Source organism: Jaculus jaculus, chromosome 8, assembly GCF_020740685.1.
Source record: "Jaculus jaculus isolate mJacJac1 chromosome 8, mJacJac1.mat.Y.cur, whole genome shotgun sequence".
Taxonomy (NCBI): domain Eukaryota; kingdom Metazoa; phylum Chordata; class Mammalia; order Rodentia; family Dipodidae; genus Jaculus; species Jaculus jaculus.
Window position 1 is genome coordinate 83,341,962 of NC_059109.1, and position 12,779 is coordinate 83,354,740.

General features: G+C 40.5%; 1 protein-coding gene across 6 annotated transcripts in view; it reads right to left on the reverse strand.

Annotated features, from left to right (window-relative positions):
- Rnf24 (ring finger protein 24) overlaps positions 1–12,779 on the reverse strand; it is a 93,511-nt gene that overhangs the window by 9,987 nt on the left and 70,745 nt on the right. For all 6 annotated transcript variants that reach the window (XM_004661487.2, XM_045157422.1, XM_045157423.1 and 3 more), the window contains exons 3-4: positions 8,733–8,775; positions 5,230–5,271 (exon numbers count right to left, since the gene is read on the reverse strand). In XM_004661487.2, the coding sequence (XP_004661544.1) occupies positions 5,230–5,271; positions 8,733–8,775 (85 nt within the window). The remainder of the gene's footprint in view (positions 1–5,229; positions 5,272–8,732; positions 8,776–12,779) is intronic.

Here is a 12,779-nt window from a genome sequence, read left to right on the forward strand (position 1 = left end):
CATCAGATGTAAGAGCTGCAAATATTTTCTCCCTTTTTATTTTACTTTTTGCTTCTAAGGATTACACCTTGGGCCTTGCACATTTAGATGCAAGTGTTCTACCACTGGCCTACACTGCCAGCCTTGATATTTTTAGGGCAAGAACTTATCATGTAGCTTAGGTAGGTCTCAAACACTGTCTTCCTGCCTTGGTCTCTCCAGTGCTGGGATTGCAGGTGTGTGCCACTACACCTGACTCTTCATTTGTATTATTGGTGTGGTGTGGTGTGGTGTAAGTTCATGTGGCACCCCATATATTTGCCCATGGTGGAGAATGGTCACCTACAGAAGCCTGAATGGAACATTAGGTTCCATCCCTCATCGCTCTTCCACTAGGTCTTGTTTGGAGCAGGGAGTCTCTTACTGACCTCAGATCCTGACATGTTTTTATGGACTTTGATGATTTTCAGGTCTCTGCTCCTGAGAGACTGGAGTTACAGGCACACATAGCCATGCCCAGCTGCTTATGTGGGTCCTGGAGATTCAAACTTTGACAGTTTCAGGCCCCCTCAGGCTTGCTTAGTAAGTGCGCTTAACCCCTGAGCCACCTCTTCAGCCCTTGTTTTTTTTTTTTTAAGTATTTTATTTATTTATTTGAGAAAGAGACAGATAGAATGGATGTGCCAAGGCCTCCAAGCAATGCAGTTTGAACTGCAGACACATGCACTGCCTTGTACAACTGGCTTACATGGATACTAGGGAATTGAAGCTGGGTCCTTTAGCTTCGCAGGCAAGTGCCTTAAGCACTAAGCCATCTCTCCAGCCCCAGCCCTAGTTTTCAATTTTTAAAAAACATTTTTGATTTATTTTTATTTATTAGAGAGAGAGAAAGAGAGTGAAAGAGGGAGGGAGGGAGGGAGAGGGGCAGGCAGATAGATAAACAGAACAGGCATGCCAGGGCCTCTAGCCACTACAAACTTCGGACACATGTGCATCTGACTTACATGGATACTGGGGAATTAAATCCAGGTCCTTAGGTTTTGCAGACAAGTGCCTAAACTGCTAAGCCTTCTCTCTAGTCCCCTAAGTTTTCAATTTTGATAACTCCAATTGATTTTTTTTTTTTTTTTTTGTGCTTCAGGTGTCATACCTATGAATCCATTGCCTATTCTAAGGCCATGAAAATATATACACCTATCTCATTTCAAATGTAAATATGTAGGAAGAGTAAAAATACAGGGCTAGAGAGAGAGTTCAGTGGCCAAAGGCACTTGCTTGTAAAGCCTGTTAGCCAAGGTTCAATTCTCCAGCACCCATGTAAAGCTGGATGCAGAGGGGCACATGCTTGGCACATGAGTTCCCCCCTCCTGCCACATAAATACACAATGCTTGGCAAACATGTGCCTCCATGTAAATATAGAAATAAGTAAATGTGGTAGTTTGAGTAGATGGTGCCCAATATATTCAGTGTTTATTAGTTTGTAGTTTGCATCTGTAGCCACCTGGCTGGAGGCAGTGTCACTGGGCAGATCTTAAGGTGTGGTGGTGGGTTTGAGATTTCAATATGATCTGCAAAGTGTGCCTGGCTGGAGTTCCTGAAGTGTGCTGTGCTGCGTGGTTTTGGCTTTTAGGCTTGTGCTTCTCTCTGTGTATTTGGTCCTGTGAAAGTGGGCCAGCTTCTTTTGCCATTATGGAACTTCCCCTGGATCTGTAAGCTTCAATAAATCCCTTCCTCCATAACTGTGCCTGGTTTGGACATTCATCTCACCAAACCTGAAGCTGTCTACTACAGAAGTTGGTACTGAGGAGTGGGCTGATATATACCTGACCATGTGGATGTTGATCTTTTCGAACTATTGTTTTGGAGGAATGGGCATGGACTTGGTGCTTGCAACTGAAGATGCCTACTGGAGTGGTAAGCCAAGTTTTATGGACTATTCTGTTATGAGTTTGAGAATGCTAAGTACAGACAGTATTGAACTTTGAGGCTTGGCTTCAAAGGGGAAGGAAAGACATCAAAGGACTTTGTTGGAACTGAGCTACTGGCATAAGGGCTGGCTGCGTTCTGGTGCTCAGGCCCAGTGAGTTTGATCAAGGTTAAATTTGTAATGGTCTAATATGCTCGGCTAAAGATACTGGACTTAAGATTTTAAGTTGGAAAACCTCAAGTAAGCCAAAATTACAGGCACTGAGACTGGTCTTATGTTATTGAAGCTGCTACTGTCAACACATAAGTAATCTTAAGGAAGATGGCCCACCTGCTTTACATTAAAACAATGGAGAGGATGCCTGAGGAAAGATTATCATAAAAATGCAAACTCTTGGAAAGAGATGACTGGAAAAGGAACCTACATTTCAAGGTTACAATTTATTTTGTCCCTGCATTAAGAATATGGCTATGTCCTGCACACCTGGTATTGGCTTTGGAAGCATGAAAAATGCAAGGAGTGGTTATGAATTACACAGCTCCAGGAGCCACTGCTGAGATGTGGCATGAGGTAGGGACTGATGCCCTTGAGGGCTGCCATACAGCACACGGTTGGCCTAGGACGTAAGTGTAAACTGGTCACTCTGCCAAGCTGGAGGGGCAGAATTGGAAAATCTAGAGACTGTCAGTCTCTGGTTATATTGAACTTGAACTGCAGAAGTTTGATGTTTGATGGTGGTTGAGTTTGCATTAGTTTAGCCTCTCCTTGCTATGCATTTACCAGTTGAAAATGTTTACTCTGTGCCTTTATATGTTGGAAGTATTTAATTTGTTTGATTTTATAGGACTCACTATCTTAAACTAGTCAAGACTGTAGGGACTTCTGAAATTGTACTGAGTACAATTCACAATGTGTGATGGTTATGAATCTATTGGAAGCCAGGGGCAAAATGTGGTAGTTTGAGTTAAATATATATACTCAGTGTTTTACTAGTTTGTAGTTTGCATCTACAGCCACCTGAATGGAGACATTGTCACTGGGCAGATCTTAAAGTGTGGTGGTGGGTTTGAGATTTCAATATAATGATCTGTAAAGTGTGCCTAGCTGGAGTTCCTGAAGTGTGCTGTGCTGTGTGGCTTTTGGCTTTTAGGCTTGTGCTTCTCTCTGTGTTTGGTCCTATGAAAGTAGGCCAGCTTCTTCAGCCATTATGGAACTTCCCCTGGATCTATAAGCTTCAAAAAATCCCTTCCTCCATAACTGTGACTGGTCTGGAAGTTCATCTTAGTGAACCTGAAGCTGTCTGCTACAGTAAATAACTAAATAAAAATTACCATTTTTTGGTTTATGTTTTTTCTTTATCTATAAGAGAGACAGAGAGGGGGGGTAGGGAGGGAGGGAAGGGGCAGGTAGGCAGATGCATACTGTAGCAGACCATTCAGGTTCACTGAGATGAACTTCCAGACCAGGCACAGTTATGGAGGAAGGCATCTTTATTGAAGCTTACAGATCCAGGGGAAGTTCCATAATGGCAGAAGAAGCTGGACTGCTTTCACAGGTCCAAGCAGAGAGAGAGAAGTACAAGCCAAAAGATCAAAAGCCATAGCACACTTCAGGAACTCCAGCTAGGCACACTTTGCATATCTTTAGACTGAAATCTAAAACCCACCACCACACCTTAAGATCCTCTCGGTGACACTGCCTCCAGCCAGGTGGCTAAAGATGCAAACTCCAAACAGATAAACAACTGAATATATTGGGGGCTATCTATTCTATTCAAACCACCACACATACATAGAGAGAATGGGTACACCAGGACCTTTAACCACTGCAAATGAACTCCAGATGCATGTGCCACCTTGTGCATTTGGTTTATGTGGCTACTGGGGAATCAAGCCTGGGTCCTTAGGCTTCATAGGAAAGTGACTTAACCATCTCTCCAGCCCCAGTTTTTTTTTTTTTTTTAATATTTTATTTATTTGAGAGTGGGGAAGAGGGAATGAGCACATCAGAGCCTCTAGTCACTGCAAATAAACTTCAGGCACATGTGCCATCTTGTGCATCTGGCTTATGTGGGTATTGGGGAGTTGAACCTGGATACTTAGGCTTCACAGGCAAGGACCTTAACCTCTAAGCCATGTCTCCAACCCTCAGTGTTCTCTTTGTGTCATCGGTAAGAGGGTATACTGAAAACATTTTCAAGTAAAATAAGTGCAAATTCATCTTGAGTAGAACTCATATCCATTTCCTTTTCATATAGCATAGACAGCAAGCAGAATCCCCACTGCTGTGGAATCTTATATTAAAGCTGTTTGTATTTAAAACATGAGATAAAGCAGGGCATGATGGTGTACAATTGTAATCCCAGTACTCAGGAAGCTGATAGCCTGAAATACACAGACAGACCCCTGTTTTACAAAAAGGGAGGTGCTGAGAGATGGCTCAGCAGTTAAGAGCATTTCCCTTGCAAGCATAAAGGCCTGATAAATTGCTGGAGTTTGATCACCAGGACCCATATAAATAGCTGGGCTTGTACTATGGGGAGCAAAGAGCAGATAATTGCTGGGGTACATGAAAAAAGGGCAAGTTCTGGAACCAGTGAGAGACTGGCTCAAATTATGACTGAGTGGAAGAGCGACAGCAGGACACATATTCCCCTCCAGACCCCACAGGCGAGCACACCTTGCTGTAGGTGAGCATATGGGGCCCTGGTGTATACTCCACACATACATACCATACCACACTCATACATATTCCACATCACACACACATGAGAACAGCCAGAAGAACTGAGCTGTGGTATATAGTTCAGTAGAAAAACATTTGCCTAACATGGACAAGGCTCAGGACTCAATTCCCTTTACTGCAAAAGTAAATAAGAGCCAGCTGGGTGGAGCATGCCTTTAATCCCAGCACTTGGGAGGCAGAGGTAGGAGGATCATCATGAATTAAGGCCACCCTGAGACTACCAAGTGAATTTCAAATCAGCCTAGGCTACAGTGAGATCCTACCTCAAAAAACAAAACAAAAAAAAGTTACTGTCTTCAAACCCTCATGTAATTGATTTGTATGTAACTTCCTCCTAGAAGAGTCTATTAGCTGATCAAATAAGCCTAATTTCTTTAAACTTCTGAAAATAGTTAACTGCAGCACTTGTATTAGAAAATGTCTGATATGTTGGAGAATGGAATTTCAAAGGGGAAAGTGTGTGTGGGGGAGGGGGGAATTACCATGGGATATTTTTTTATAATCATGGAAAATTCTAATAAAAATTAAAAAGAAAAAGAAAATGTCTGAAGGAGAGATCAAAATACAAGCAACTTACCTCATGTAAATTCAGTTCTTTTACTTTCTCTTTTAATATAACCTGGAAGATTAAAAAAAAAAAAAGTAAACAGGTAACAACAGGGTTGTAGCTTAGCATGTGCAAGACCTGGATTCAATCTTTAGCACATGCACGCGTGCATACACACACACACACATGCACCTACAAATATTTTATATTCTACTAACAAGTATTTTCTTTCCCACACACATGCAAATATAAGTATTTTATTTTCTTGGCAGTCAATATTAGAGACAATCTTACAGTTCAAGACAGAACATTTTAACAACATTCTTCTATTTTTGGTGGTTATGTAGTATGTTGTGGTGCTTGTGGTGTGCAATGTGTGGTTCCTGAGTGCACTTGTGCAGAAGGCCTCTGCTGCTCTTCTGCCTTATTTCCCTGAGGCAGTCTTATACTTAACCTGGAGATCCTGTTTTACCGGTTAGAATGGCTGACTAGCAAACCCTGGTGATCCTCATGTTTTGCCCCATTCAAAATGGGGGTCACAGTGGCCATGCCTGGCGTTTTTTTTGTTGTTGTTGTTGTTGTTTTGTTTTTTTGAGGTAGAGTCTCATTGTAGCCCAGGCTGGTTTTGAACTCACAGTGATCTTTCTCTCTTTGCCTCCCAAGTGCTGGGATTAAAGATGTGTGCAACCATGGCTGGCAACATTATTTTTAACTCAAATAATGAAATACTTTTTGAAAGCATTTAAAAATCTTTTTAACTTTAATTTTTTGCTTTGTATGGTATGTAGTATGTATGGAATGTGTATGCACACAGATGCTCTTCCACTATATTTCTTTGAGACAGTCTCTCAGTGACCTTGGAGTTTGCCATTTCTCAATTAGTCTGGTAAGTCTCAGCAATCCTGTCTCTGCCCACCTCAGGGCTAGCATTACAGGCATGTGTGGCCACAAGCAGGTTTTTATGTGGGTGCTTGGGATTGAACTCAAATCCTCATGTTTGCAATAAAAGCACTGTTACCCACTAAGTCACTGTCCTAGCCCCTTTCTTTCTTTTCTTTTGATAGAGTTTCATGTAGCCCAGGCTGGCCTTAAACTTCTGATCCTCCCATCTCCATGTTCCGAGTGCTGGGACTACAGGTGTGTACCACCGTGTCCAATTTCAGTGAGGCTTGGGATTGGACTCAGAGCGTCATGCGTATGCACTCTACCAACTGAGCTATATCCTTAGCCCAAATTTGAGAGTAAATTCAATCTTGGAAAAGGTCTTAACACATTCTCATCTAGACTGTGATAAAATGGGTGGAAAGTAATAACTCATTCAGCAAAACAGCATTAGCTGATGAGACTGACTGCTTAGTAATTAAAAAAATTAAAATGTTAAAGTCAGTCTTTTCTATTGCATATGTAGTATGTGGGGTGTGCATGTGCATGAATGTGAATACGTAGAGATGTGTGTGCCTTGTGTGTATAGGTGTGGAGGCCAGAGGAGGACTTCGGGTGTTCTCTTTTCTCTTTTCTGCCTCCTTTCTTTTCTTTCTTTCTTTTTTTTTTTTTTTTTTTTTGTTTTGTTTTATGTTTTTTCAAGTAGGGTCTCACTCTAGTCCACGTTGACCTAAAATTCACTATGTAGTCTCAGGGTGGCGTTGAACTCACAGTGACCCTCCTACCTCTGCCTCCCAAGTGCTAGGATTAAAGATGTGCGTCACCACTCCTGGCTTCTTTCTTTTTTTAAAACTCATTTGTTTATTTATTTGAGAGAGATGTGGGTTCTTGGAATGAAACTCAGGGCCTCTCAGATGTTCATGCTTATGCAGCATGTGCTCTTAACTACTGAGACCTCTTCCCAGCCCTCATTTTTAATTTTGGAAGTTTGCTCAATATAATAATACATCAATGACCATGAAAACTTTAGCTCCATTTTGAGTTATGTTAATGGGTTAAAAATTCAACCAGGTTTGTCTTGAGTCTGTGGTAAACAAACATCAGTTAAAGCAAGTAAGAAATTATAAGAAGACAAAATTCTATTCAAAAGGAAATTTCCTGAGAATTTAACTTAATAGAGTATTTTATCTTAAAGTGGAAAAAAATAGGAAAGTTAACTTTGGAAGAAATATCTAAATTTTTAGTGTTTTATATCTGAATCAAAACCAGTTCTGAAGGCAAATCACATTTTTAGAAATCACAAACAGAAGCTATCATCCATCTATATATTGGGGTTTACTAAATCGCCTGTTCAATTTAGAGATCAAGTTTACCTTCTACCTTACTTACCTGATTCGTTTTCAGTCAAATGCACCTATTAAATGACTACCATGGTCAATTTTACTTTCTAGTTAGCCTACATACAAACATCTTGTATGTCTTTCAAGATTATGACAGAATGAGACAAAAAACAAACACACAAACAAAAAAACTAACTAAAACATTCAACTGTATGAGTCCCACATGAGACCTATGAGAGAAAGCCAGGGGTTAATCATGGACATCAGCGTGTATATACAGAATACATGTGGTGATCTCAAATTTCAAAGTTACCTGGTTAAAAGATGGACAGAAAGGTACATAATCATAAAATGGTGACATGGTCCTGTAACATCAGTGGTCAGCAAGGTTAAAGACCAAATAAGCAGAAGCTGCTTTTTAATCCTATCTCAAAACAAAATAAATCAAATCATCGCCACCACCACCAAAAGCCAAAAGCAACAAGCATCTTATGCTTAGAGCCAAAGAAAACTAAGGGAAATCTAGGCCCAGTGTTTGATGCCAGTAATAAAATGTTAGTTGGATGAATAAATACTTTTATCTAGCCTTCAAGAAAAGACATAGGTCATAAGCAGTTGGGAAGCTAAGGTGGAGGGTAAGGCAGGGAGGACTACAGAGCAAGTTCTAAATCAGCCTAGGGCACATAGCAAGATACTGTTAAAAACTACAAAAAAACTAACAAAAGAAAGCTGGGGTTGGTTATAAAAGCATTAATGAGTGAAAGGCTATTGAAGGCTTCACAACTGTGCTCCAAGTTTTCAGATTTCTACTATGTAACATGAGCAAAAATAACATCTAAAGTACACGGGAGTACAGGAGATCACAACACAGCATGTCTCCTCTGAGGAACTGCTATGTCCACAATGGAGGGACAAAAGTGTACTTCATGGAATCTCTGAACTCTATTAATAGACAAGAGTCACTTGAAGAATCACACACTAAAGCATCTCTTCAGCCAAATATTGGTTATTATTTATCACCTAAACTTTTAAGAGTTTAAAAGGGAAAAGTTTATTTTAAAAGCAAAGGTAAAGAAAGTGGAGAACATAGGCTCTCAGAGGAGGCGATCCGAGCCCAGAGCTTCAAATACTACTACTGAAAGAATGAATGAAAAAGTCAAGTTGAACCATTTTGTGCTGCAAACTGGCACATGAAATGCTAAAAACAAGCTTAAGTTAATCTGATCCCAATGTAAAATATGAGTAGAAATCATAGTTCTCAAAGTTTTAGAGGAAAATATAATCAAGGCCAAATCGAGTTAAGTTTCTCACCTGTTTATAGGCATAAAATTCTTTGTGGGCTTGATGTCTTAGCCTGAAAGACACAAATGAGCAACACAATACTGAGATTTCTCAAGTGACATCTGACCACGCTATGAGAAAGGGTACCGTGAACCAACCATATCATGCTATGTAATGTTACCCAAATGTAAGTTCTAGTGAAATGTCACTGAAACAAAAATCTCAATACAACATATATATAATATATATAATATATATATATATATATATATATATATATATATATACACTTTTTTTTTTTTTTTTTTTTTTGGTTTTTTGAGGTAGGGTCTCACTCTGGCCCAGACTGACCGGGAATTCACTATGGAGTCTCAGGGTGGCCTTGAACTCACAGTGATCCTCCTACCTCTGCTTTCTGAGTGCTGGGATTAAAGGCATGCACCACCACGCCCAGCTTACAACAAATATTTTAATAATGATGACAATTATTTTTCATATTGATGAAAAAGTCTACTTGTTTTAATATTTAATATATCACATTTTAAAGAAAGTTTTGATTATTTTATTTGAGAGGGAGGGAGAGAAAGAGAGACAGAGAGACAGAATGGGCATGCCAGGACCTCTAGCCACTGCAAACAAACTCTAGACTCATCTGCCACCTTGTACATCTGGCTTTATGTCGTTACTGGGGAACTAAACCTGGGTCCTTAGCCTTCGTAGGAAAGCATCTTAACTACTAAGCAATCTCTGTAGCCCTGTATTTTTTCTTTTTTTTCTTTCTTTTATTTGTTTTCAAGGTAGGGTCTCACTCTAGCCCAGACTGACTTGGAATTCACTATGTGGTCTCAGGGGGGCCTCAAACTCATGGCAGTCCTCCTACCTCTGCCTCCTGAGTGCTGGGATTAAAGGCATGTGTCACCACACCCAGCTTCATTCAGCAAAGTCTATGGCCTGGGTTTGATTCTCCAACACACATATAAAATCAGATGGAAAAAGGAGCACAAACATCTTGTGTTCATTTGCAGTGAGCAGTAAGACTGGTACATCTCCCCAAGAAATAAATAATTAAAAAATCAGAATACAGGGCTGTGCCCTATGGGAGACAGAAGTTATCAGTGGAGACACTGCAAGCCCTTAAGTTTGGTCAGCCAGGCCAAATGATCCTGTGGGTGAGATACTGGCATATCTGTTATGGAAGAAACCAACTGCTCTCTAATTGGACTGGAGGCCCACTCTATGGGGGAATACATGTCTGGTACTGAAAACCTAGTTCAAAGCCTAGGGTGGGAAAGGTCATGAGCCCTAGGAGTATAATGCCTGCTGGTGTCTGGCTAAATGCTTACGTAAATGCTACTCTCACTTTTGGTTAGAGAAGCTTGTCTTTTCAGATGGCAGTGACCTTTGGGATGATTCAAAAGACACCAAAGTACTGAGAAGTGTCAGAGGAGTGCTTAGCACTGAAACATCTCTATCACACCTTCCAAGGCTCAGGGTCTATTGTGGAAGAGGTGGCAGAAAGAATGTAAGAGCCAAAGAAGGGTAGGATTGCTTACAATGCAATCTTCCAGACACAAGATGACCTAGATGTCCATGACCTTGCAATGTCTGGTATTACCTATACAAGACTCATAATAGGAGAAAAGATGATGACATCAAAATAGAAGAGAGACTAATTGAGAGGGGGAGGAGGTATGATGGAAAGTGGATTGTCAAGGGGAGGGGGGGGGGTCGGTTAAGGGAGGGAATCATCATGGTTTGTTGTCTATAATTATGGAAGTTGTCAATAAGAATGTTTAAAAAAATACAGGACTGGAGAGATGGCTCAGCAGTTAAGGTGCCTGTTTGCAAAGCCTAACGACCTGTGTTCAACTTTCCAGTACACATGTAAAGCCAGGTGCACAAAATGGCACATACATCTGGAGTTTGATGGCAGCGGCTAGAGGCCCTGGTGTACCCATTCTCTCTGTCTCTCTCTCTCTCTGCTTGCAAATAAATAAAAATATTTTAAAAATTAAAATACATATCTAATAAAGTACAAAAACTGTTAAGTATCCAGCTCAAAAATTTAAAAAAGCATATGCTGGTCTAGTTGTTATACATATTAAGATTTATTTCTAGAACCTCTGAAATGACCTCTCTCAAATACCACCCGGGAGCCTCTGAAATGGCCTCTCTCAAATATCTGCCCACTCCCCCCACCCCACACACCTGACATTGTGTTTGGTTTCTTTCAGTCTAGAATTCATTGTTGGGATTCATACATGCCTTTTAAAAATATTTTATTTTTAAAAAATATTTTGATTTATGAGAAAGAGAGAGAGAGAGAGATTTAGAGAGAATGGGCACGCCAGGGCTTCCAGCCACTGCAAACAAACTCTAGATGCATGTGCCACCTTGTGCATCTGGCTTACGTGGGTCTTGGAGAATCCTTAAGTCCTTCGCCTTAAGCACTAAGCCATCTCTCTAGCCCTAAAAATATTTTATTTATTTGCAAAGGAGGCAGGAGAGGGAGGGAGGGAAAGAGAGAATGGGCATGCCAGGACCTCCAGCCACTGCAAATGAACTCCAGATACTGTGCCCCATTGTGCATCTGGTTTCACGTGGGTACTAGGGAACTGAACCCAGGTGATTAGGCTTTATAGGCAAGTGCCTTGACTGCTGAGCCATCTCTCCAGCCTCTAACACATGCTTTATTTTTTAAAATTTATTTATTTATCCATTTTGAGTGTGTGAGAGAGGCAGAGATAGAGAATGGGCACACCAGGGCGTCCAGCCACTGCAAATGAACTCCAGACACATGCGTCCTCTTGTGCACCTAGCTTATGTGGGTCCTGGGGAATTGAACCTGGTCCTTAGGTTTCACAGGCAAACATCTTAACTGCCAAGCAATCCCTCTATCCCTGATGCATGCCTTTTTGACTTAGAATTAGAATTTTGACTTAGAATTTTACTGTATGAATATAATTTATTCATTAATTGTAGACCAAAGCTGTTATACAAATTCTTCTACAAACTTTTTAGTAGACACATAGATTCATTTTTGTTAAGGATATAACAAGATTTTTTTTTAGTCCAAAGGACTTCTACTAATTTCTACTCCCACAGGTGGTGAATGAGTATTCTAGATCCCACATCTTTGCTACTGCTTTATAGCTTCCGTTTAAAAAGTTTTAAATTTCAAGCTGGGCGTGATGGCCCATACCTTTAATCCCAGCATTTGGTAAGCAGAGGTAGGAGGATCACTATGAGTTTGAGGCCACTCTGAGACTACATAGTGAATTCCAGGTCAGCCTGGGTTAGAGCAAGCTCCTACCTTGAAAAATCAAAAGTTTGAAATTTCATTGTAGTCTAACTTATCAACTTTCTTCAACTAGGTTTGTTCTTTTTGTTGTTGTTGTAAACCTAACAGACTGCCTTTTTTTTTTTAATGTGGGAGTGAGAAAATTGGCTCACCAGGGCCTCCAGCCACTGCAATTGAACTCCACACATGTGTGCCTCCCTGTGTGTATCTCTGACCTTGTGCGCTTGCATCAGTGTGCGCCTGGCTTTTATGGGACTGAGAGAGTTGAACACGAGTCCTTAGGCTTCACAGGCAAGCACCTTCACCACTAAGCCATCTCTCCAGCCCAGTTTTTTCTTTTTGTATCCAGTTAAATAAATTTCTGCCCCATGAAAGACTATGAAGATATTTTTCTGAAGCCAGGTATGGTGGCACATTCCTGTAATCCTAGCCCTTAGGAGGTAGGGGCAGAAGGATCAAGGAGTTCAAAGTCATGCTTGGCTACATAGGAAATTCAAGGCTAAGGCTACCCTCAGCTACATAAAACTGTCTCAAAAAATGTCAAAAGTTAAAAGAAATATAACTCATGATTATTGTGAAAACTATTATTTTACCCATCACATCAATGCCTGAGATCCATCTGAAACTGGGCTTCATGTATGCTGTAAGATTAGGAATCTAGATTCTTTTTGTTCTTATGCAAATTTCTGCTAGCCTCACCATCACTTATTGAAAAGACTCTCCATTCCTCACTTAATAGTAGTACCATGTTTGTTATAAATCAGGTGTATGCAATA